The sequence below is a fragment of the Acanthopagrus latus genome, chromosome 3, assembly GCF_904848185.1.
Source record: "Acanthopagrus latus isolate v.2019 chromosome 3, fAcaLat1.1, whole genome shotgun sequence".
NCBI classification, from domain to species: Eukaryota; Metazoa; Chordata; class Actinopteri; order Spariformes; family Sparidae; genus Acanthopagrus; species Acanthopagrus latus.
Window position 1 is genome coordinate 16,294,014 of NC_051041.1, and position 26,083 is coordinate 16,320,096.

Sequence of the window (26,083 nt, forward strand, 5' to 3'; positions counted from 1 at the left end):
AGGCCATACAAGATCAGAATACACCTGCTTGTGACGAGAACAGTCCCGCTCCACCCCCCATTTCCACCACCAGAAGTGGGAGATGTGTAAAGATGCCGACAAGGTTCAGAGACTTTGAAATTACCTAAGTCAAGCTCAGGCTCTGTGTGTATTTTGTGTTTGCTAGTTTGAGTTACTTGTTTTGATTATAAATAGACTCACAACTGAAAAGGCAATAGTTATTGAGTAATGTGTTAAGAGCTTGTGTTTCAGCAATTTAAGGAGATAATTTTACCATCTACAACAGATGTCATTACAGGTTCAGTTATTAAGTCAAAGATGACTCTCGGGACTAAAAAGGGGTAGTATATGTAGTGTATTGCTGGAATGATCTTTAGATCATAGATTGATTAGTTGCCACTAGTGGTTGAGACTGATACGTCATGCTTGTTGTGAAGTCAGTGCACGAGTACAAGACACATTAAAAGTCACATACATTGTGTTCAACTGCAAGTCTGACTCCAAGCCTTATTCTTGACATAACACAACACCTGGAATGGTGAGCACCAGGAATGCCGAAGATGGCGATGCCGTGGCACCGAGGACGCCAAGGACGCCGGGAATGCCGAGGACAGAGGACGCTGTGGCACCGAGGACGCCAGGATGGTGGGCGCTGGCCTGGAGAGTATGGACCGCACCGAGGACATGTTGGCGCCCCTTCCCCGGTGACAGAGCCAACCCTGCCGTTCAAAACAGTTCAAAGTCTTATCTGCGGGCGGAACAGCACGTACAGCACGTCTTCCGCCCGCAGATAAGACTTTGAACTATTGGACTTTTATCGCCCCTTAGGTTTTAGCTCTTTCATTTTAGCCTTTCAGCGCCCCTTTTACTAGCTCCCACGTCCTATCGTTCTTATGGACTCTCACCTGATTTTAAATGTAATCAGTTTTAACTAAACACTTTTTTTTCATACATCATTTTAACTTTTTAAGCACACACACAAACACACACACACACACACACACACCTTAACACTCACTCCCGCGTTACATAAATGTGCCTGCCCCCGCCTAAGATGGGCGGAGGTGTCAATGACCTGCGCTGTTGTGCGACCCACAGCCGGGGAGTTTTAAAAACAAGAAATAGCTGATCACAGCAGTCAGTCCATCACTTCATCTGCGGACATTAAGATGAGCAACTGGACAGCTGCTGTGATGCTTGAGTCTCCTCGGTCTCTGTTGCTGTTTGGTTGTGTCAGCTTGTTGTTGTTGTTGGGTGCAATGTAAAGCTCTTATTTTGAAGACAAATTTCTTGTCACTGTTCACAGCCCAACTTCGAGCTTCACATTACGTCACATGTTTACGCCTAGCCCACAGGCGGCTTTTGGAAAAGGAGGAATATTATGCCTCAGTTTTAGAAAGACAGACCGGCACATTGCTGCCCTTACCTTGGAGCAAATGTGCCGTCTTTTCTATCTAAAAAGGGCTTATGTTTGCAAGGTGTATACTACACTTTAACAAATCTCTCTCAAAATAATTAAATGACAGAAAGATACATTGTGTGTGACTGTTTTGCTCAGATGGACTGGGATGAGTTTAAAGCTGCAGCCACTCTGGAGGACATTTCTGTCAGTATGCAGGACTATGCTGAGTATGTGACTGGGTATATTAGCACTTGTGCTTATAACAATGTGCCAACCATACAAGTTAAGAAGATTTCCAACCAGAAGACCTGGATTAAAAGTCAGGTACATCAGAGGTTGTGTGCTCGCTCTCTTGCATTTAGATCAGGCAATGAGACAAGTACAAAGCTATTAAGTATGGACTGGAAAAAGTCATCACAGCAGCCAAAAGTCAGCACTGCTGACTCCGGGCGGATGTGGCAGGGCCTACAACACATTACAGACTGCAGGACCACCACCAACACCATCATCTCCACAGACAGCTTGCTGGATGATCTCAACACCTTATACACCTGCTTTGAGACCTCCAGCCACACCACAGAGTGGAGGCACACACACACTGGGACCCCCCTCCCCTCCACCAACAGTCTCAGAGCCCTGCTTTAAGACCACAACCACTGCCCCCCTTCCTAAGAAGATCCCACCAACCTGCCTAAATGATTGCAGACCAGTAGCACCCACTCCAATAATCATGAAGTGTTTTGAGAGAGTAGTGCTGACCCTCATTCAGAGCAGCATACTGGACACCCTTGACCCCCTGCAATACGCCTACTGGCCCAACAGGTCCACCTCAGATGCTGCTGTTCTCAACTATTCCCTCTCCTTCCTGGAAAACAAAGACTCCTATGTCAGGACACTTTTTGTGTACCACAGTTCTGCCTTCAATATGGTCATCCCCTCTAAACTCACCAACAAACTATCTGCACTTAGTCTGCACCCCACCCTCTGGGCGTCCACATCAACAAGGACACACAGCTGGTAAAGAGGGCCCAACAGCGGCTGTAGGAGGAGGCTGAGAAAGTTTGGCATGTCACCAAAGATCCTCAGCAACTTCTACCGCTGCATTGTTGAGACCATCTTGACCATAATATCACCATTTGATATGGCAACACTTCTGCTATGGACAGCAAATGCCTGCAGAGAGTGGTAAAGACTGCAGAGAAGATCACCAGAACTCCACTGCCCTCTCTGCAGAGCATCTACCACCACAGGGTCCACAGGAGAGCTGCCTCCATCCTCAAAGAACCCGCCCACCCCCAGCACGGACTGTTCACACTTCTGCCCTCAGGCCGGAGGTACATAAGTGTTAAATCCAAGACCACCAGACTAGAGAACTCATTCTTTCTCACTGCCATCAGACTACTACAGCAGGTAGGTATTTACAGTCATGTACTCTACCTCATAACCGTCCCAAGTTTACATTTTACACATGCACAATTGCACTCACAGATTTGCACTGTTTATCATTATCGTTGTTATTGCTTTTTCTCATTTATCATGTTTTGTGCCTTGCAAAAGTGCTTTACTTTGTATATTTCTGTGTATTTATTTGTTTTTATATTGTTGGCATTCTGCAGACAGCAAAGGAAGAGTTTCATTTTACAGAGACGCACGTTTCCATTGTGCATATGACAATTAACACTTTGAACCTTGAATTAAATCTTAAAGGTGTACATGTGTGGGATATGTTGGTGCATTTGCCCACTTGCTGACGGTGCGCTGGATATGGCGTATCCAGATATTCTTGTCCTCTTTGGAGGCAGCATGGAACTCGTACATCTCAGGAGGGGAGGAGTCACTGATGAGGAACATGCCTCGCTCCTGATTGGCTATATCCCTCACTATAAGGTTCTGAAGGGAAAGCACCGGAGGTTTGTCCTGTACATCCAGACAGCAGAGAATTGGAGAAAATAACAGAGAGAGAGAGAAGAACAGTTGTCTTTTCCCTCATCATCATAAAAAACAATGTATTAGTAAAATCTATTTTAGTGTACTCTGTCTTACCAGACATGGAAAGATGTACCTCTGGTCTTTCTCCTGCAGAAACACCAGGATGTCTGTCATCAGTAAGACCTGTATATCTATATAAACACACACATGCAACAGCACAACAAAGACACACTGTGACACACCAACCATTGTCAAGTTTGTTTGTTTTTTCCATCATGCTTAAAAGTGAACTCATGTGAACCTGAAGCTATACCTTGTCATAAATTTTACTGTCATCTTGTGTTAATACTTCTTACAACATAGTCTCAGTTCAAAGCCAGGTGGTTAGTGTTGGCTCTGTTTTTTCTTGTCAAGAAGGAAACACATTTCTAACAAAAAAAAGAACACTGTCATATTATGCGATGTAATAAAATGGCAGGCCTGAGAAACAATCTTTACATGCTGCCAAAACTGACAGGTTCCAAGAGCTTTACAGCTGTTTTGTTGTGTGTTCAATGCCGTAAGAGGGCTTGCAAGTCAAATGTACTTTATTTGTACAACAGTACAGTATATTCCCTGTAGTGTACTTCTTTTTACATTACTATTCATTAACTAAAACCCTGTTTTTGACAAATTTAATTTGTCATAGGTGTTCAACGTATATTTTGTTATGTTCCACTTTTTATGCACTTGATTCAAGTTGCCTTCACACACATAAGAGATTCTCTGTTAAAAAGCTGCATGTAATGTAAATCTGCATACATTTATAATTCAAGATAATTAAAATTAGCCTAAAGGTTTCATGTTCAATCTCCTACAGCTGTAGCTGATACTGTTACATAAAAATAAATAAATAACGTGTTGCTCATTGTGTGTTAGTGGTCAAGTCAATCCAATTAAGTTACCCAAGACAACAGCTTTAACAAGGACATTGTAGGGGGCTGGGTTTGGACCCAATTGCAAGACACAATGGCAAGAGTTAGTAAAGAGGTAGTAAAGAGTGGTGGTGATCTGCTCATCTCCCCGGAGTACGGAGTGGTAGGTGAGTCCCCTGTTGATGAATCAAGGGGCGGTGGAGAGGGAGCTGCAGGAACCAGGGGGTTCTGGAACTGGATCATCTAGTGATGACTGCATATGGCTCATGTGGATCGGAGAAGTCTGATGAAGTCAGTGCGTTCTGTACATATTCGACTCACAACAGATGCTGGGACCAGGACAAGGTGTTTTCGAGACCATGCAGCCAAACGTTGTCACCATATCCTGGTTCTTCTGTTCAGTCTGGCAGTTGGACAAGGGGTGAAACCCGACTGACCTTAACCCCAAACATCTTTCAGAACTCCCTCCAGAGGACAGATGTGAACAAGGGTCCTCGGTCAGACACCACATCGATGGGGAGGCCATGAAGCCAGAAGATGTGGAGGAGGACCAAGCTGGCAGTTTCCATGGCAGAGGGGAGCTTGGTCAGGGACACGAAGTGTGCCATCTTGCTGAAATGGTCCACAATGTTGAGGATGGCTGTGTTGCTGTCAGACGGGGCAGACCGGTGGCGAAGTCTAAGGAGATGTGTGACCAAGGACGATGTGGTATGGAGCGTGTCTGTAGGAAACCAGTAGGAACCTGGTGATATGAGATATGTGATATGTGATATGTGATATATGATATGACTATGCAGACCGGGTAGCTATTAACAAACTCTGTAGTGTCTTCTTCCAGGGTTGACCGCCAAAACGGTCACCAGTCTTTTGGGTCCCCGGATGACAGGTGAGCTTGCAGGCAGGGGCCCACTGGATGACATCATACCTCAGGGTTGGGGGAACGAACAAACAGTGAAGACGTCAGCGCCGCAGGGAATCAGACGGATGGAGTCCCCTGTTGCTGATATAATTCCTTTCTGAAGAAGTGAACCAGGACTTGAGGGTCAGCAAGGCCTCCTCTGCAGCCTTAGTCCAGAGGAAGGGAGCTTTGGAGGAGGTGAGAGCAGTGAGGGGAGTAGCAATGGAGTTGAATCCCAGGAACATGTGTAGCTACTTTGCAGGAGTAGGGCCAAGAGCTGACTGCTGATACTTTCGCTGGGTCCAACTGTATGCTGCCCTGTGCCACGACGTATCCCAAGAAGGAGACAGATGAGGCATGAAACTCACAGTTCAGAGCCTTGACGAAGTGGGAGTTCTCCAAGAGGCATTGGAGGACAGCTTGGATGTGGTGAGAATGTTCGTCAGGGCATTTCGAGAAGATTAAGTCATCAGGTAAATGAACATCTGACGATTCTGCATGTTCCGCAAAACATCGTTGACCAAGGCTTGGAATATTGCTGGTGCATTTGTGAGACCAAAAGGCATCACCAGATACTCATCATGTCCTGAGGTCATGTTGAAGGTGGTTTTCCACTCGTCCCACTCCTGGATCCAGACTAGGTGACAGGTATTGCGGAGGTCAATCTTTGTAAAGATAGTAGATCACTGCAATAGCTTGAAAACGAAGGAGATGAGGGGACCGCTGTAGTGGTTCTTAACAGTGATGTCATTGAGTCCCCTGTAGTCAATGCAGGAGCTCAGAGTCTTATCCTTCTTCTCCACACAGCAGAAGAGGAAGGGTTGAGTCATTAATATTAGTTCCCGTGGCCCTCCTTTCTGGAGCAGATATTGAGTACAGACGTCAGTTGTACCAGGAGGAAATGTACCAGGCTGCAGACTGATGGCACAGTCATATTGGTGATGAGGATGTAAGGCCAAAGCTCAAGCCCCGACACGTGCAGAAGAGTGACAGCCCTCTGTGGCTAACCTGGTGGCAGGAAAAGCTCCACCAGAGGCTGGCACCCATGGTCCAGTCCAGGTGACTATAACGATGCTGCAGTCAAGGATACCCCAGGATCAAAGGAATATGTGGAGACTGCAGGATGTGGAACTGGATCATCTAGTGATGACTGCATGTGGAGCATGTGGATCGGAGAAGTCTGATGACTGATGGTCCTCAGAAGGTGGTCGCCCAAGTTGTTCACTGCGATCAGACGGGAGACAAGACCATAAACCTTGTGGAGCTCCCACTTGGCGATTCCCCAGAGGTGAGCCCTCCCTATCAGGTGATGGATAGTAAAGGCTACCTTAGCATCCTCTGAGGCAAAGGTGTGGGGTTGCAGGTGAAACAGCAGGGAGCAGTTAGTCAGAAACGGGCCAAAGTTTTCAGGATCACCAGCATAGTGTTCAGGGTTCCGAACATGGGGCTTAGGACTGTAACTTGGGGGAGAGGATACTGGAGTCAGTTAGCTGCTACATCTGGACAGCTAATGTATCCAGCATCTGTGCTTGGTGGTAAGCTGCTGCTTCGTGCCACTGAAAGTGCTTTCGATCCTCTAGAAGTGAATAGCAGCGGAAGAGGTGTCTGCTGGGTCTATAACTGGCCAGATTGTACTGTAATGGGCTCTGTTTGGACCCAATTACAAGACACGCTGGGAAGAGTTGGTAAAGAGTTGTACTTCCCCAAAACCAGGAAGCAGGCAGAAAACACAGGAGACATACAGCTAGCAGGAAATCCAGTCAAGTGATAAAATACTCTTACTCTAATACTCTTAGTAACACTCTTAATTTAGCTGTGACTTTCTCTCTCCTCTGTTTCCTTTTTTGAAAACCAGATTGTTATTTAGGCAACAGTGTGATCATCACTGCAGTTCTGGTGCATCTACTGACTGCAAGTAAACACCATCACTGATGAGCGTGCTAAGGCAGGACCAAGCCATTTCATGCAGATACTGGGGGGTGTTCGGTCAATATGGATGTTAAGTTTTTGATCAATGGGGATATTTAACTTTTACTGCCAAAAACAAGTAAAAACAAAGAGATCATTAATTTTATTATTATATTTGAAATATATAGTCAATGATGATGGTGTAATAATTTTATATTAGTTTTTCTTTTACCTATTTTTGGGGCCCCTGTCAGCCAGGGGCCCTTGGAATTGTCCTAAATTTCCCCCCTAAACGGCGCCCCTGCAGGGATTTAGCCATGACAATGTAAGCCTGTGACTGTGGTGGGCTTTCCAGTTGTTAATAGTGTTTGTGGACTATTGTACTCTGTGCTACATATTGATCAATTACTTAACACAAACTAATATTGCATAGTGTTGTGTACCTTTCGGCCGGGATCCTGGCATTTTCCATACAAGGGTTCCCTCATGCACAAGTCTGCGGCGGATCAACTCTCCGGGCTTGAAAAGTCCACCATCCCTCACTCTAGTCTCAGCCCGTGGATCCAGCTTGGCCTGTATTTCCTGCAGCCGGTGCGTTTTCTCCAGGTCCTCCATCTGCCAACCAGGATAAAAGTCATCTTGCATTTGTAACTAATTTCATTAAATTTAAGTTGAATAGTGTGGCATTACATTAGAAATGTGTATTGTTTTATTTTGAAATGTAAGCTTTTATTTTGGTAACGGAGAAGGAACAGATGTTAAAGGTCCCATATTATACAGTTTTTCATCAATTTCACATAGCTGTCAGAGGTCCAACAACTCTGTATTCGATATGCATGACCCCAAGCCCATCTGTGGTCCTGAATTTATGCTGTCTCAAAGTCACTCTACAGAGCTCTGCTGAGAGCAGGCTGTTTCTGTGCTTGCACCTTTAAATGCTAATGAGCTCCATCTGACGCAACATGGAGAGCTTGCAGAGATTTTTCCGTTCAACCATACCAGTTTGACCCAGAATCAGACCTAGAAGGGTCATTTCAGAATGGTTAGTGTGGCTGAATAATGTTAGTTTGTTCTAAGTGTTGTTAGAGTTACTACCATGTAGCTAATCGCTAACAGCCAGCGAAAGCTGTGTTTGTCTCCAACACAGTTTCCAAACTCTTAGACACTGTTCGCATCGTCTCTGTCTCCAGTCTGCACATTTCCAGACTTTTTACTGTGACAACAAAGCTCCCTCGTAATATAGTGGACTGAAGCGGAGCTAACTAGTTAGCCAGATTCCAGCTGACTTAACCACACTTGCAGGCAACTGTAAATACCGTCAAACTGTGGCGACACTTATCAGTTGCCCGGGTGCAGTTGCTGGGTCCGGTATTGTTGGGACTAATCCTTTTAGGAGGGTCAGTGTCAAAGCAAAGCCAGCTTTGTACTGACCCTCGTTACTGAAGCAGTCCGATGTGAAGTGGATAACACACACATACAAGCTAACACAAACCACAGCCAGCACGTTGTCATCAAAAATGAAACGCAGCCACTGTCCCTTCTGTTGTTCTGTAGCTGGGAGGGAATATAGGCACCGATGATTTTTACAACCAACAACAGAGCAATTTGCTTGTCTAGCTCTGAGTGACAACACTGCGAAACACTGCTATCTTATACTGGACACACCGAACCTCACCTTGGGGATGAACGCGCCCTTCTCGGATCTCTCCTTTCACTATGCAGAGGAGGCCTGTCTACATAAATGACTCCTTTAAATACGTAACGAAAGGAGCAGAGTCTGAACAGCCTGTGGGAGCGCAGTTTTCACCTTTTCTTCATTAAAGATCCTGCCAATCATAACACACAACTGTTCCTTGGAGGTATAGTGTGAAAAGGTTTAACTTGCTGTTAAATTCACTGTCAACATAGAAGTGGAACAGTACAGTGAAAATGCCACCCTGCTTTACAGAAAACACTGGATCAAAAGTGGCTTTTACAGTTGGACAGTTTTAAATAGTAGCAACACTGTATAGCCTCAGCACCTCATATTGAGTGCTGTCAGCTAAAATATGGATAACAATGCAGAAATGGAACAGGGGAGCCTGGAAAGAAGGTCACGAGTCTCAGGCAGTAGATCTGCACACTCAGGAGCATCAAGCACTACCACTGCAGCTGCTAAAGCTTGCACAGAGGCGGAAGCAGCTAAAGCTAGAGCAGTTTTCAGTAAAAAGGAGGTTCAAATTAAGACAAAAAAGGCGCGCCTGGATGCAGAGCTGGATGCGCTGCAGCAAGAGAAAGAGGCTGAAGCAGCTATGGCAGTTGTATGGCTTTGAGTTATTACCTTCACAGAAAACTTCTCGTGAAAAAGTCAAAGAGAATTTAGAAAAAGTGAGTGATTTTCTAAAACACTCAACTTAAAGAAGAGCTTGTTGAAGGGCACTGGGACCCCCAGCAAACCAGCCAACCCTTGTTGAGTCCATGTAAGGTAGAGCAAAACCGGACTGATCAAGATCAAACTGTGCAGCAACGCTTTAGCCCACATCAGCCAGGTTCGTTTCAGCCTGACTCAAGCCTCTACCCTCTAGTCCACATCAATCAGCAGACCAGATCAGCGTTATCAAGAACAGCCACAAACAACTTCTGCACAACACTCACAGTATGTTCCTGCATCATTTCATGGGCCTCATCCAGCTTCTATGGGTGTCTCAGCAAAATTACCATCAGTTCAAGATGTAAAGGTACCACATCAGATCTGGCAAAGTATTTGGACAGGAGCCAGCTGGTTTCAGGTGGATTAAGATTTGACGACCAACCAGGAAATTATCTAGAATGGAGGTCAACATTCACCAGCATAGATGAGGGCTTGGATCTTTCAGCCCATGAGCAGATAGATCTTCTCATCAAGTGGCTGGGTCCAGAATCAGGCCAAAATGCACGCAGAGTCAAGGCGGTTAACACAGGACACCCATCATTTAGCATTAAACTGATTTGGACTCGGCTGGAGGCGTGCTATGGCTTAGCAGAGGCCATCGAAAGATCTCTGTTCTCAAAGGTGGAGCACTTCCCAAGGATTAGTAAAAGAGATAATCAGAAACTTTGTGAGCTCAGTGACCGCTTGTTTGAGCTTGAAGTGGCAAAAGAGGATAGATATCTACCTGGCTTGATGTGTCTAGATACAGCATGAGGAATTAGTCCAATTGTTGAAAAGTTGCCCTTTGATTTTCAAGAAAAATGGATGATGTTTCTATCAAAATATAAGGAAAATAATGATGTTGCGTTCCCACCATTCCCAGTATTCTCTCAGTTTGTAAGAAGAGAAGCAAAGGTGAGGAATGATCCAAGCGTCAGCTTGTCCAGCTCCATAACACCAAGCATGAAAAGGGAAAGGTTGGGAAACCAAACTCCTAAAAAGATTGCATCCATTCATAAAACAGATGTGTTCAGAAACTCAAACAACCAGTACAGCAAAAGGAGTTGCTGTTGTGCCTCAGTCTGTCATCAAGCCAAGAACTGCAGTACACCAATAATATGTATGGAGTGTAAGAGTGAGAAACATGTGGCTGCACTCCACCCAGGTCCTGCACCAAAGGAAACCAGATGGACAGTGACTTCCAAGGATCATGGCGGGGAGCCTAGTGATGCTCCAGAAGATCCATCCTACTCAGCTTCAACCTCAATGTGTACTCGTGTTTGTGGTGGGATCAGAGGGAAGTCATGTGCAAAGATGTGTCTTGTCTATGTGTACCCTCAAGGTCATCGTCCAGATGAGCATAGTAATGTGTCACTGGCAAAAACTGCATTCCTTGATGTCTTTGAGATTAAAGGGGCAACAGAGCCATATTTGTTGAAGACGTGTGCCAGAATTGTGACTACCAGGGAAAGAAGAGCTCATGGTTATGTCGTTGAATCATTAGATGGGAATGTGAGTATTCATCTTCCTACCTTGATTGAATGTAATCATATGCTGGACAATAGGGAGGAGATTCCAACTCCTTAAGTAGCATACCATCATGACCACTTGAGAGCTGTAGCTTCAGAGATACCGCCTCTTGATTCCTCAGCAAAAATCCTGCTTCTTTTGGGACGGGACATCCTCAGAGTCCACAAAATGTGCCAGCAGCACAACAGGCCATGACACACCATTTGCACAGAAACCTGACTTGGGCTGGGTTATTGTTGGTGATGTGTGTCTTGACAGTCAGTTCATTCAAGACATGACATCCTGGATAATGGTCAACCTAGTCACCTCCTACCCTGTGGTAACGTTGTCAATGTTAAGAAAGATTTCAGTGGGGGATTAGAGGCAAAGTGTCTTTTGGCAAGTGAGGATATACTGGACTCTTATGCTCTACCAGGACATCATCTGGGTGACACTGTCTTTCAGAAAACTGAAAAAGACCACCAACATGCACCTTCGGTTGAAGACCAGGTTTTTATGCAACTGATGGACAGGGGATTCCATAAATAAGAAACACGTCACTGGGTTGCTCCCCTGCCTTTTCGCCTGCCAAGAAAATACCTCCCAAACAATCGTCAGTATACCTTCCAACCGCTAATGTCCCTGCGGCATAACTTTGAAAAGAAGCCCTCCATTAAAAATGACTTTGTGGAGTTTATGCAAGGACTTTTAGACAACCATCATGAAGAGGTTGCACCACCTCTTCAAGAAGGGAAGAAAGTGAGGTGCTCGGTTTGGTGGTGTGTCCTGGAATGAGGTGCTCTTGCCTGGGCCAAATCTCAACAACAGTCTCTTGGCCACCTGATCAGGTTCAGGAAGGAACCTGTTGCTGTGATGTACTGTGTTTCGTGTGGTACAAAGACAACAACCTTGACAATGATGTGGTGGATTATCAGATGCTTGTTCATGTGCTCGACAATTGCCCATCACCAGCTGTTGTGATCTATGGATTACAGAGATCAGCTCAAGAAGGTGAGAAGGATTTTGGTAGTGATGTTTGTCACTTTACAGAGACAGACTTCTACGTAGATGATGCCCCCATATAATTTCCAAAAGAGGCCGAAGCTGTGGATATGTTGAAGAGGGCCCAGAGTCTGTTGGTATGCCACAAAAGCTTCACAAAATCTCCTCAAACAAGGCAAATGTCATAAATGCCTTTCCCACAGAGGATCGAGTTCAAAACACCAAATCTAGGGACTTTGTTGTTGATGACTTACCTGTCCAGCACAGCCTTGGCACTGCTTGAACCATGACAACCAACACATTCATGTTTAACATCCCTGAAGCCCAGAAACCATTTACCCAAAGAGGGGTTCTTTCCACCATCAACAGTGTCTTTGACCATCTTGGTTTCTTAGATCCTGTAACAGTGCAAAGTGCATTAAAGATATGATAATGATAACAATGTTGAAATGAGTGAGCAACAGGTGCAGCCACAGCTCACCCAAGGCCACAGATAGGGCCTGGGTGAGAAATTTTGTAGGCTTTTACACATTCAAAAATGAAAATAATAGATGACAGTCTCGCGTGATCATGACGAAGGGGGTCGGACCAAGAGGACGTTGGTGACCTTGACCCCAGGTATAAAAGTGGATGATCCGGGGAGATTTCTCAGTTGCCCCGGGGTACCTCATGGATTTATAACTTCTTCTCTTGGAATAAACACCTTTTTGGACTGAGGACTTGATGCCTCGCCTCTGATTTGGACTTAGTCTCTGAGCTGTTCTTGCTTTTGATTTGGACTTGCTGGTTCTCCTCTGTTTGGTACTTTAACTCTGAGCGGATTACCAAGGTCACATAGTGGAATAATTTAACGGATAAGGAAGGTAGTCTCCCCACTACACTATGTGCTGCAGTCTTAGCTACAGAAATTGCAGAGGTGATTCAGGAGAGCATGCTGCACAAACCTGACAGGATGCAACCACAGATGTGGAACTCCATCCAGATGTCACAGCTCTGGTCACTAGAGTCTCGGAGAGCGACTCAGCACCAAACACTTCGAACGTTTCTCTTCTTGGCATATGTTGACTAAGGCTATAGCCTTGTTGCGTCATATTCCCCAAGCTTAAGCATTAGTGTTTATTTATCTATTTTTCCCCCATAGTTTTCTTCCAGCAGTTTAGTTTAGTAGTTTACTTACAATCTGTAATCATGGAACACGAGCACACACACAGGCAGACAAACGCACTCCATTCCATAATTCCCCGTTTTCATGCTTTGCAGTCCTGGCATGAGACTAGTTGTTATGTCCGTTCAGGACAAATTAATTTGTGTTTGTTTGATAATGCCTTGCTGCATGTTTAGTATGCAGCAGTTTTTATCTGAAATGGTTAAGTTTCATTTTGATCGAAAGTAAAGAGAGTTGCGTGCATAAGTCTCTCGTTTACAACTCACACACAAGCGCCATCCGCTTATTACATCTTGCACAAGCGCAGAACATACACGCTACTGTGGAGTAGGCAGCACGTTGAAGCGGTGTGATTCAATGCAACTTTTCTGCCGAACGGGTCAGACAAGAGGCAACAGAGTGGTCAGAGAATGGTCGGATAAGACAGTTGGACATCTGGGTGGTGGGTGGGGGCCTTAAGACCACCCTTTGTGACAAGCTTTTGTTAAAAGTCTGTTATTGATAGTTTTGTCATTCATAAAAATGTCATGAGTCAAAAAGTATTTTGGTACCTGTTGGTCTACTGAACTAAGAAGTTCTCTGATCATGGAGAGAGCCTGGGCCACTGAAAATAGACTTCAAGTCCACATTTTAGTTTATTAACATGTAAGTTTATAACAGGAATATTACCTTGAAACAAATGTGTGTAGTGAAAGACATTTTTACTGTGCTACAGTAAATGTAAGCACAAGTCAATGACTTCACCTTATTCTGTGCTTGAATCAAGACTAAGTACTAAGTACTACTATTTGTAATTTGGCAAGTTCTAGTCAGACATTGATCATTTATTACCACACATGCTAACAACTTAACAGACGGGAAGTCTCTCCCGGAAAACACCCCTTCACTCACGGTGCCAACATTTTTATCATCTTTCTTAACTCAACACAATTTAACCACAGAACAAGGATGTGATTTAACCCATAACCGTCTTACACATCATCTTATTCACAACCACATTCACAAACCATTATTACACCACAACAGAATACCCAAGAGTCTTTGTGTCACAGTCCACAAGGGGTGTTACAGTATACTAAAGTGCAAGTATAAGCTTTAGTATTAAATAAGTGTAAGTCTAAGTATAAATGTACTTAGTCTTAGACTATTCTTTATATTTTTAAGTATAAGCCAAGTATACTTCAATATACTTTTCTTAAGTATATAAAAATATAGTATATAAAAAGTACACTTCAAGTATACTGTCTGTGTTTTAGTATAAAATAAGTATACTTGTAGTACACTTAAATAAACTACTTTTTGCTAAGGGCAGCCACAGTAGAGCAGGATGAAAATTGCTGAAGTAGATTAGCAAGTGCCAAAATCTGATGGCTGCAAGTTTGTTAATATACTAAATATTCATGCTTTCTGTGTACAGGCCATTTGTCTCCTGGTTTACCTTGTTGCACTCATTGTTGTAGACCTGTTAGTATATTAGATGTGAAAACTTGCTCTTATTCATTTTGCAGTGAAATCCTAAAGTTCAATGTAAAAAGAAGGTGACTGGGTGACTGGTGAATGGGGTCTCACCGTTGGTGTTATCCAGAATGCGCTGGATAAGGACAGGATATTTGGAAATCCGCTGAGTCACCAACAAGATGCATTCCTGAACACCATGGCAACGTAGCAATGGTCCTCGACTCACACGCTGGCCAGAGACAGAGACACAGATTGACAGAATTATTCTGGCTGTCATTTCTTGTCATTTTGCCACTACATTCTTTCAACTTTGAGGATATGACGAAAGACCATTAAACTGGCAATGGATGACTTTTGGGCATTCACTTGATGGAGAGCGCTCCAGTGTTGTGTCAAAGTCCATGCCCCTCTTGATATGTGTTTCCTCTTTCCTCTTGAGACACTTCAAAACCAACATTCTTTCAACTAGATAAGTAAAAGAACAACAGAACACCACTGGTACCATCTACAGAGCATCAGTGACATCAGTGATTAATGTCTGCACAGGGCCCAAAGATACTATAAGATGACACCTACCCAGCCACAGTCTGTTCACCCTGCTGCCATCTGACAATAGATAAAGACATTTCTGTTGCCGTACCACCAGACTACAGAGCAGCTTCATTCATAAGGCTAAGAGACTCATTTTCAACTCTCCACCACTCATTTTGTTGTGTAAACCTGCATTGTAAAATATGGTGCCACTGTCATTTATTCATACACGTTGCTGACATGTGGATTAACAAAGGCCTCTTTTCCAGTCTTTAGTGAACTGTGGGACATGCACAACAAGTTTGAATGGCATTCAACACATGCATCAAATTAGGGAGGTTCCTCAAGGTTACGGGACAATCATTCCAAGGGTTGCCTCCAAGAGCAGGCTTCCTAGAGCTGGAACATCACTTCAACAGGATGCAAGTGGATGGCTCAGATATTAGGATTCGAACATTCCGGTCCCAACTCATATAAATAACCTAAAACAGTGCCAGAAACAGTTTCGAGAACAACAATGAAAGGACACAAATGAGAGGAACAGATGAGAAACAATAACATATTTATTCTAAATATAACTGAGTGTCGAAAAATGGTCACCATGACAATGTGTTTAAAAAAAAACCAAAAAAAAACACAGAAAGCTTTCCACCCTGACAGCCAAACAGCCAAAGGCAGCACCAGAGATACTGCCGGGGTTAATCGGTGCCTTGATTATTTGTTGGCTAGGCTACAGAATGTGTTGTTAATACATGAATAAACAAGATCATGCATGAGCTACCTTATCTCTCAATTGTATTGCAATGTACAATCTGTGTTTTGATGCATTTGTGTGTCTCACCCGTATGAAACACTGGAACCTTTTGTCTCTGGCCAGCAGCTCCTTATACAATTTGACAGCCTTCAAGTGACGGCTACAGAACTCAGCGTAGGTCTTCCGCATGTCATCTGCACACTGACCTGAGAACTGGCAGAAGAACCAAAGCATAAATTGTTTGGAGTGGTGGGCATTGTATCTCTTGTCCAGAACTGAATACAAATCTTTTATGAAAAATAGAAATTAATTGCAAATAAAAGCTGCAATATAACTAAACTGCAATTGTGTCAGTAAATATTTTAATGAACAAATGTTTGGTAAATGTAAAGGTAAAAGGTAAAAGATGTTAGAACAGTGTCTCTGTCACCTTTTTCTGCTCTATTTAACTTTAGTGAGAGGCTAGTATTACAGGATCATTAAATACATGTTTACTTCAGGTTTTCAACATCACATTGTTATGATGTCATGAGTTTTGTTTGTAGTTAACACCTACATTATATCTGAGAAACGGTTACTCACCTGGTATTTGTATTGACCACAGTGGTGTTACACTCAGAAACTGTAGTGGGCGGCCAATTCAAACAAAACGGCAATATTCATTTGACAACATTTAAACATTTTTCATTTTAGACTCAAGACTTTCATTCCTTTTCAGATATTGAGCACACATTTACTTTGTTATCTATATTACCGTGAGAAGTGTACAGGTGTGCTTTGGACTTGTCAAAATGAAAGGCTGCTCTCAAATTTGCAGTTTTATTTTGAAGGTTCTGAAATTGGGGGGTTGACCAGAGTTGTAGTGCTATTTGTTCTGATACACGAGCATGTGATGTGCAGTGGTTTTACCTTTTCAGCAATGCAAAAGATTAGAGTATGTTTTGCTGCCTTCATCCTGACTTGTTAAAGTTAGTGAGCTATAATCTTAAAAATTTAAAGTGGAATAATTTATTTTTTGCAGGCCTATAGCCAGGATTTGATCAATTCTGGGGTCATATATAGGCCTACTAGTAGGAGCAGCATTAAAAAGGAATTAGAAAATCTGATGACATGATTGTGAAGTAAATAGTCTTGAAAATGTAAGTAGTAAAGTAATAAATCATATATCATATAATTTTGACTCATAAATCTCAAAATTGAAACTCCTGATAAACTCTGTGGTCAAAGCCTGGACAGTTTCAAATAAATGTATGTTCATAGTTCTTTGGCTTAGATACTTAACACAATTGCAGTTTGTGTTCCTTTGCTGTAACTGTAGTTTCTTGCTTTGAGTGTATTGAGTGTGAAGGTTGGTGAAAGGCAGCCTCTTATCCATCCACATTGGTTCCGTTCACCAATTCTACGCCTCTGATACTACGTCCAGAGGCACCAGCTCCAAATTTCATCCCTTGCGGCCTCTGAGACATTCACACAGAAGTGGAGGCAGAGAATTGTTGCAGGATCCCTACATTCAAACGGCAGTGTGAATGGGGCTACTGGTTCAGTTCGCCAATACTGCACCTCAAATGCCACCTCATCATATCAGTGCTGGAGTGAAATTTATTGTGTAGAACACACCATTGGAACATGTTGATCCAGAGCATTCCAAACATGACCGGTGGATCTTGTCAGGCAGCACATTATCATGCTGCAACATCAGGTGATTGTGGTAGACATATGGCACATCAAGATGCCTCAGGATCTCATCACGTAACCCCACCATCACCATGGGCACTCTGTTTACAATACTGACAATAGCAAACTGCTCACCCATGTAACACCATACACACTGGCTACCCAGTAGAATGAAAAACCGGGATTCCGCCATGAAGAAAAACTTCTTCAGAGGTGAGCACTCTGCAATCTGTTGAAGATGACAAGCTCGCAAATGAACTTCCCTAAGACGCTTTCTGACAGTTTAAACAGAATTTCTTTAGAATTTACAAAAGCCACCATTCTAACAGCTGTTTCGGTGGCCTGACAGGTGAAGAGGCCCAATTTGGAGGTCCTGGGCTGGTGTGGTTACATGTGGTCTGCAATTCTGAGGCAGGTACTGCCAAGTAGTTGATGGTAGAGAAATGAACAATATATTCACAGCCAGCAGCTCTGGTGGACTTTCCTGCAGTCAGCATGCCAACCGCAGGCTCCCTCAAAACTTGCCAGAACTTTTGCATTGTTTTTGTGTGATAAAACGGAAAAACCTTTATTGTGACCAGTCTAAGAGATTCTAACAAACGTGTGCTCCAAATTAGAATATTTTTTCTCATTTTAACTTTTTATGTGCACAGAAGAACAGAATTTCAACTTGTGGAAATTGGAATGGGAAACAAAAGCATTAAAAAAAAAAATCTTCATTCCAGTATAGTGCCAGTCTGAAAGAGCAGTCACCTGCTCTAGTAGTATGTCTCCTAGCTGGTGAATGGTGAAGTTGCGGCTGGATCCAGGATGCAGGCTGTTTTTCCGCCGAAGGAGGAGTTGTGCCAGGAAATGGGAATGTATTCTGATCAGCTGGTCCAGGCAGGGGAACATGGCATGCACAGTACTTGGTTCCAGCTGAAGCTCTTCCAGCATGCCCTGTCGGAACACCCTTTCCATGATATGCAACGTTCGCATGTGGTGCAGCTCTGTCTGAATCAGCTCTGAGAAGGGCAAATACACACATCAAACACACACACACACACACACACACACACACACACACACACACACACACGCACACACACACTCAAATCACACCACAGATGTTAGCAGTCATACAGTAAAAGCAATGAGAGGAATTGCACTTCTAATATTTCTTTAAATTAAAATGTAATATCTGGCAAAGAGTACTCTCTTTGTGGGACTTTAATCTCGGTACTGTAATTTCAAACTTGCTCTCTAAAAAAGTAAGTAAACTACTGCTCACCATAGATGACATCCTGCCTCTTGATGACGTTTTTGCGGTGCGCCTGCAAGTAACTGCTGTCCACTGCCATGCTCCATGAGTCAGCCTTAAAGTCTTGGCCCTCAAACTCCATATCCTCCAATACTGAGGTGTAGTACATATCTCCTTAACAACAGATGGTCATAGACAGCAAATTATTTTTCCATGTTCGATGAGTTCCATACACCTTGATCTTTCTCTCATTCTTTTGTTCAGATTGCTGGTTGTAGAAATAATCAGGGTCAGCCCATCAAGCATTTAATCCAACAGAAATAAACTAAGCATAACTGTGTTTACCTTAGTCACTTCCCATTAACACATCTCTAAAATGCCTTTAAAACATTGGTAGTGCACTGGAAATGCAATGAAATGAAACAGAAGTTCTTACAGTCTTGGGTGTACATATTGGTAAAACTACAATTGCACATTGCTTTCCATTCACGTTGAATGCAGGTCTCACTACTAGTGTAATAACTTTTTCATGACACCAGAATATAGTGGATTGTCCATAACCATGTTACTCTGATGTACAGTTTGAATGTTATGATACCGTCATCGGTGAGAGATTCCACTGACATAGCCCTGGCCCTGAAGCTGAGGGAGTCTGTGGACTGAGACAGGATCCTGCGCAGCCCCAGGGGAGAGTCATCATTCAGGGTCCTAAAATACAAGCACAAACCAGTCAGGAATAGGATGACGAGCAAAGCCTGATGTAATACAGTTCTACCTTTGCACATGTAGCATGAAATACAAGGCAGAATTAAGCCAAAACATATCAGATAACTAACCCTTTGACCTTTGTAAGAAATTCAGTAATCAAGGTAGAGTAGAGAACATATGAGGATGTCAAAGGAGGGGAGATTCCCCATCCCCCTTAGGTTTCAAGGGTCAGAAAGTCAAGGGGGGGCAACATCTTTGCCTGAGATGTTTACAGGAAGGTAGATAGAATGACATTTAATGTCCAATAAACCATCAAAGGGTCACTGTCATGGCAGAAGCATGATCAACTCAAACATCAGGGGGTCACTGTTTTGGGAAGAAATTATTAACAACTTTTAAAAGTATATGTATAAAAGTATGTAACCCCTATTCTGTTGTAAATCAGAAACATTTGGAAGACTGGAGAGAAAACTTAGGGTCTTTTCTCCATGTTGCATGTATTAAAGAGATCTGTTTCATTACACTATGTCTATAATCTTTCCCGAGAATTAGCAACTCTCTTCCTCAACAAGGAGAAGTTCCCTTACACCTTTTGACTGTCTTCTAAGAGAAAGCTAAATTAGATCAGGTATAGCACTTTAAAAAATAATGTTACATCAAAAAGTAAACATTCCCAGTTTAACTTTTAATCAGTAGTGTTTTCAGTCCTGTATGAATTTTAGGATGTTAATTGGTTTAAAGATATGCAGGTCAAAACAAAATGTTGTGAAAGGTTAGAAGGTGAACCAAGGAGCAAGTAATTAGCTAATGGAAAAACAGGAAACAGTAGAATACAGCAGATCACATACCTCATCAGCCAACATCGGTAAGACTTGAAACTAACCGTTTGTGACCATGTGTATATAGCCTGTGTGCTCCATGATGTCTGTCTTAGTTCTTCCTATGTGATTTTTGTTCGTTGTGATTTTACTGGCTTTTACTTTGCTTTCAGTTGTACTTTGGTTGTTTTTCAGTCTTTGTATTTTTGTTGTTTGTACTTTTGGATTCTTGTTTTCTTGGATTGTTCAGCTTTTTGTTCCTTATCTGCCTGCCTCCTGAGTGTTTTGCATTTGAGTCCTCACTTTTTAGCACAATGCAATACAATGTAATAAAACAGATTGTTGTTAAAAAGAGTGAGACATCTCATTGTTGAATAAAGATTAAAAGAAGTTAAATGATCATCTACTGTACATAATAGAATGAAAATTAATCTGAGGACATACTGAGCCCATTTGTGGTATTAGAGATCAGCGACAATCTAAGCCATCATTTCATAGAAATTAACTATAGTGTATGCTGTATTGTTGACAGCTGTCCAAACAACAGCACTACACTATAGTTGTATACACTATACAAAATGACCCACAGTAAACTAAATCAAATCAGTTTTATTCCTATAGCCCAAAATCACAATCTGTACAGTACACAACATCCTCTGTCCTAAGACTCTCAATTCAATTGAGGAAAAATGTAACCATAAGGCTTAAGTGAAATGTGCCTTATTGTAATAGATTCTGAATGATGAAGGTATGACTCACCCTGAAATGTTGTTGGTGGAAACACTCTTGGACAGGGACAGGCTGGAGCGACCACGGCGGGATCCCAGCAGGGTCTGTCGGAAGCTGTCAGAAGGGTAGATGGCTGAACTCGGACGCTCACGCAATCCTGGAGCTATATAATAAAAAATTGGTGCAGGTAGAGAAGGGAAAGGGATGTAGGAGGGAAAAGAAGAATGTGACAACCAGAACAGCATGTTTAGGAGAAAGATGAAACAACAGGAGTAGGAGGGAGAAGAGGAGTTTGACAATGAAGTGAACAACATTTTTAGCAGAGAGAGGGAGAAAGAAATGAAAAATATGAATCAAAAAAGGAAAACTACTTGAAAGTGAAGAAGGAGAATATATTTAACCATTACAGAGCTTACTTTTTGCACGCAGCGTGACATTCTGCAAGGCTGAGTTATTCCGCATTAGGGCCGTCTTCTGATGCTGTGTTAACAAAAGATTCAAGTCAGCATTCTACTTTTAAAAACCCTCACAATGCTGTAGATTGATTGTACAGCTCAGTCACTGAGGTGGTTGAGCTGTCCCATTTAACACTCATCATATTTTGTGTCTTTTTTTCTTTTATAGTATTTTACTTTTGGTTTTTCAGATTCTGTACACACACTGCACTACACACATGACAATACACAATGCACACACCAGGCAACAGACGTTTCAAAATAAATGAAAAGTCAAAAAAAAAAATAAAGAAACAAGCAGAAAATAATTTAGTCAGGTGAGTGGTTATTATGACTTCATATTACACTTACTCAGCTGATCCCTTATATGGCATAAGTGCATTCAACCTATAAATATAAGTCCCTATACAATGTCTCCATTAACACAAGCAGCGTTTTTTCTGGCAGCAGATGATGGAAAGGTGAACACTGCATGAACTGCAAAAATTGCGATATATGAATGTTAACATAACTACACTGAACTGTTTATCTAATAACTGGTTAATGATGGCAGTAGTATTCTGTTTTTACTCAATAGACAACTAATTATAATTAATAAAACTAATATTTCTAAAGTCAGCTTCTTCAGAAAGTTTAAGCAGGTTGAATTCTGGTACCAAATTCTGGTCAACATTAACACAGGTGCGATAGAAAGCATCCTGACTGGAAACATCACAAACTGGCATGGTTCATCGTGGCCCAGGACAGGAAGGCTCAACAGTGGGTGAGAACACCACTGGCACCATCTACAGAGCATCAGTGATATAAGTAAACTTAAATGTCTGTACAGAGCCCAAAGATACGAAAAGACAACACCCACCCAGCCACAGTCTGTTCATCCTGCTGCCATCTGACAAAAGATACAGAAGTATCTGCTGTCGTACCACCAGACAACAGGGCAGCATTCATTCATCATTTCTTTCTTTTGTAGCATGATGGGATTCCAACTCACCTATTAAAGGTCCCATATGATACTGTTTTTCATCAATTTCACACAGCTGTCAGAGGTCCAACAACACTGTATCTGATGTTCATTGCCCCAAACGCCTCTGTGGTCCTGAATTTCAGCAGTCTAAAGGTCACTCAAGTGAGCTCTACTGAGAGCAGGCTGTTTCTGTGCCTGCACCTTTAAATGCTAATGACCTCTGTCTGTCAACGCCTACTTGCCTGCTATGCATCCCTCTCAGGGAGAGATGCCTCTTATGCTAGCGGTAGCATGCGCTAATTGTGGATGTATGTGTACAGTATTTGTATCACTATGGCTCGCGGAGATGGTTTTGTTCAACCATACCAGTTTGGCCCAGGATCGGACCCAGAAGGAGAGACTCCTGAAAAGGGGCAGACTCTGCGGCTGCAGCAGGACATTTAAGAATGGTTAGTGTGGCTGAATGATGTTAGTTTGTTCGTATGTGTTGTTACATTTAGTACCATGTGGCTAATGGCTAACAGCTAGTGAAAGCTGTGTTTGTCTCCAACATAGTCTCCAAACTCTTGGACACTGTTCGCATCGTCTCTGTCTCAAGTATGCACATATTTCCAGACTTTTTACTGTGACAACCAAGCACCCTCATAATATTATTAACATTAAACTTGTTTCTAACGCCACTGCATAGCAGACCGAAGCAGAGTTAACTGACTTCACCATGCTTGTATGCAACTGTAAATACTATCAAACCACGATGACACTTACCTGTGGCTCAGGTGCAGTTGCTGGGTCTGGTATTGTTGGGACACGAACCGTAGCTGGCACGTTTGTCATTAAAAAATGAAATACAACCACTGTCTCTTCTGTTGTTCTGTAACTGGGATAGAATATAGGCACTGATGTTGATTTTTACAACCAACAACAGAGCAATTTGCATGTCTAGCTCTGAGCTGAGGAGGCCTGTCTATGTAAATGACTCCTTTCAATACGTAACAAAAGGAGCAGAATCTGAACAGTTTCCTCCCCTGCCGACTTTCAGCAAACCTTGCACTGCGCCTTTGTTCAATTTTGGAGCCCCAACCTTCTCCTGCAACCACCAGCACCTTCTCTTCAAAGACTGGTAATGTTGAACTGGGTTTAGATAGCATAGCATAGCATGGCTAAGCACAGGACTTTAAACTCTGGTTGATGTAATGTGTTCAATGTATGTGTTTCTCCACTGTTTGGTGTTATTGTGACCTCAAGTCAAGTTATTGGTAGTTTGCTTTCCTAGATGGCTAATTCGACGTTAGTCCCTCAGATTCAGGGTCTCTGCATGCAACTAACCATCTTCTATAACCTGGCATCACGTCACAAACACACACACACACACACACACACACACACACACACACACACACACACACACACACAGGCACATACACACATTCCTTGATGCTAGAGCATATCGCACCTGCATGTGATATTTTTGACCGCCATTGTTTCTTTGTTCCACCAGGCACACACACACACACACGCACACACACACACACACACACACACACACACACACACACACACTTGTATATAGTACATGTTAGTTAGATTGTGTGTTTCCATCTTTGTTTCAAATAAAAGATTTTGAACATTCTTACTGTCTATTTAATATTGTACAAGAGTGAATGTTGCCAACCTCTACACTGTCAAGAATGCCAAAATCCTTCAACCATTACTAACTGTTATGGTAAATGTGGCTGTAGTTATTAAGTTAATTATTAACCAGAGTTCTAAACAGTTCAGTACATTTTTATGAGATTGATTTAATAAAATTGCTATCTTTTCCCTTCTTCAAGGGTGATGCCCCGAGGTGATCTAATGCAAATTGGATATTATTTATCATAATTAATAATTATCCTACATAATCATTAATTATTATTGATAGCCAAATTTAACCTAAATTTCCATTTTATTGTTGCATAAACACTCCTTAACCGGGCCTCGTGTAATGTGAGGCCCAACAGTGTCTTTGGCAGAACTGTGGTGAAAAGTGTGTCATGCACTTACAAACCTGTAAAAGGGCCTCCTTACTCAGCAGGCATGTCCTAGATGAAATGTACTATGTGAAGTAAGTAGGGTCATGCCTTTTTTTCTCTCTCTTATGATGTCCTTTAAATATACTGTTTGTGTGTACATCAAATTATCTTGATAATTTACATTAGGTCACAGTCTGTGTCAGACTGTGACCTAATGACTGTGATACCCTAGTCAGTGTCCTTGTGTATATAGTCTTTGTTCTCCCTCGTGTGTGTCAGTTCGTTTCATGATGTGCTCTCTGTTGTTCCCAGTAACTCCGTCTGTCTGTCTTATCCCACGTTACCCCGTCTTGGTCCGTTGTTCCTCCAGTGTCTCCTTGTTTGGTATGTTGATATTTGATTTGAACTTTTTTTGCACTTTGTTTGTGCCTTTTAGTTGCTACGTTGTCTTTTTGTGTGTGTGTTTGTGTTTGTTTGTTTGTTTGTTTGTTTATTTGTTGATTTAAATTGGCAGGATGGATGTAGAGGCACGGTTACAAGCTGAATTTACTTTTTACGGGAAGCTGCTTCTTAGGCCCTGGTTGCGGTAGGCTTCGGGTGACATGGATCTAATATCCAAAATGGAGAAGCTCGAAAAGGTGTGGAAGAATTAAATGGAAGTACCTGCTAGCACCCAAGCCCATGCCTTAGCCCTACTACCAGCCCATGCCTCATCCTGAACTCCAGACAAATCCCCAGTGGACCCATTCTTGGGAACCCATCCAGCGTACAAGGTGCCTCCCTCAAAAAAGCTATGTTTATAGCCACATCCTGGCTCGCTAAAGTCTGGCTCCCTGTTCTGCTGTTCCTTGCCACTGCCCAGGGCTCCATCTTCACTGCTGTTCAGTGCTACAGAGTTGTGTCTGCCCAGCACCTCAGAACCATGCCTGCCCAGAGCCCTAGCTCAAGTGTCAGCCCCAGCTCCAGTGTTAACCCTCCACAGGGTATCCGTCGTCACTGTCACCGTCGCTAACGGCACCCAGAGGGTTTCCGCGTTCTCCTAGGTCTCCCCCATTCTGACTTTGGTTGGCGGATGTTGGTCATAACAGCAGTTACTTGGTCCTAAATGTTTGACCCTACTCCAAATTATTGGATGCATGTCACAGTGCAATTCAGGGCAGACATTTTTTTGTTTGATGATCAGAGAGTTTACCATGTTTCTCTCACGACTTTCAGACAACCCAAAATTACAGTTAAAGGAACCTTTCAAAAACCATGTCATGACTGTAAATGTTGGAAACATTTAGAAACAAAAGTAATTCAACTCCTCTCAATACACATGAGAAAATGATACTAGTAATAACATCTTTAATGATTTGAGTTGTGTCTTACCCTCTGTTTCATTTTGGCGCAGTTTGGCAAAGTGTCTCGACAGCGGTTGTGGATTGTGACATTGCATGCTGGAAAAAATAAAGACGGGAAAAACAAAAAAGAAATATAAAAGAACACAAAGATGTCATGTCTTTCTCTCTCTTTATATCACACACAGGAGGACTGTTTAAAAAGGTCTTTTATATTGCATGGGTGTACACTCATGTGTAGTGAGTTGTTTTTGGTCAGTAGACACCTCCATACTCCTACTGAA

The 26,083-nt window shown here is 42.7% G+C and overlaps 1 protein-coding gene across 1 annotated transcript in view; it reads right to left on the bottom strand.

Moving 5' to 3' along the window:
• arhgef1a (Rho guanine nucleotide exchange factor (GEF) 1a) overlaps positions 1–26,083 on the bottom strand; it is a 60,503-nt gene that overhangs the window by 22,712 nt on the left and 11,708 nt on the right. The window contains exons 3-14 of the mRNA XM_037093264.1: positions 25,831–25,898; positions 21,445–21,508; positions 21,059–21,191; positions 19,372–19,481; positions 18,804–18,947; positions 18,287–18,537; positions 15,947–16,072; positions 14,668–14,803; positions 13,668–13,720; positions 7,495–7,666; positions 3,446–3,522; positions 3,147–3,319 (exon numbers count right to left, since the gene is read on the bottom strand). Of these exons, the coding sequence (XP_036949159.1) occupies positions 3,147–3,319; positions 3,446–3,522; positions 7,495–7,666; positions 13,668–13,720; positions 14,668–14,803; positions 15,947–16,072; positions 18,287–18,537; positions 18,804–18,947; positions 19,372–19,481; positions 21,059–21,191; positions 21,445–21,508; positions 25,831–25,898 (1,507 nt within the window). The remainder of the gene's footprint in view (positions 1–3,146; positions 3,320–3,445; positions 3,523–7,494; positions 7,667–13,667; positions 13,721–14,667; positions 14,804–15,946; positions 16,073–18,286; positions 18,538–18,803; positions 18,948–19,371; positions 19,482–21,058; positions 21,192–21,444; positions 21,509–25,830; positions 25,899–26,083) is intronic.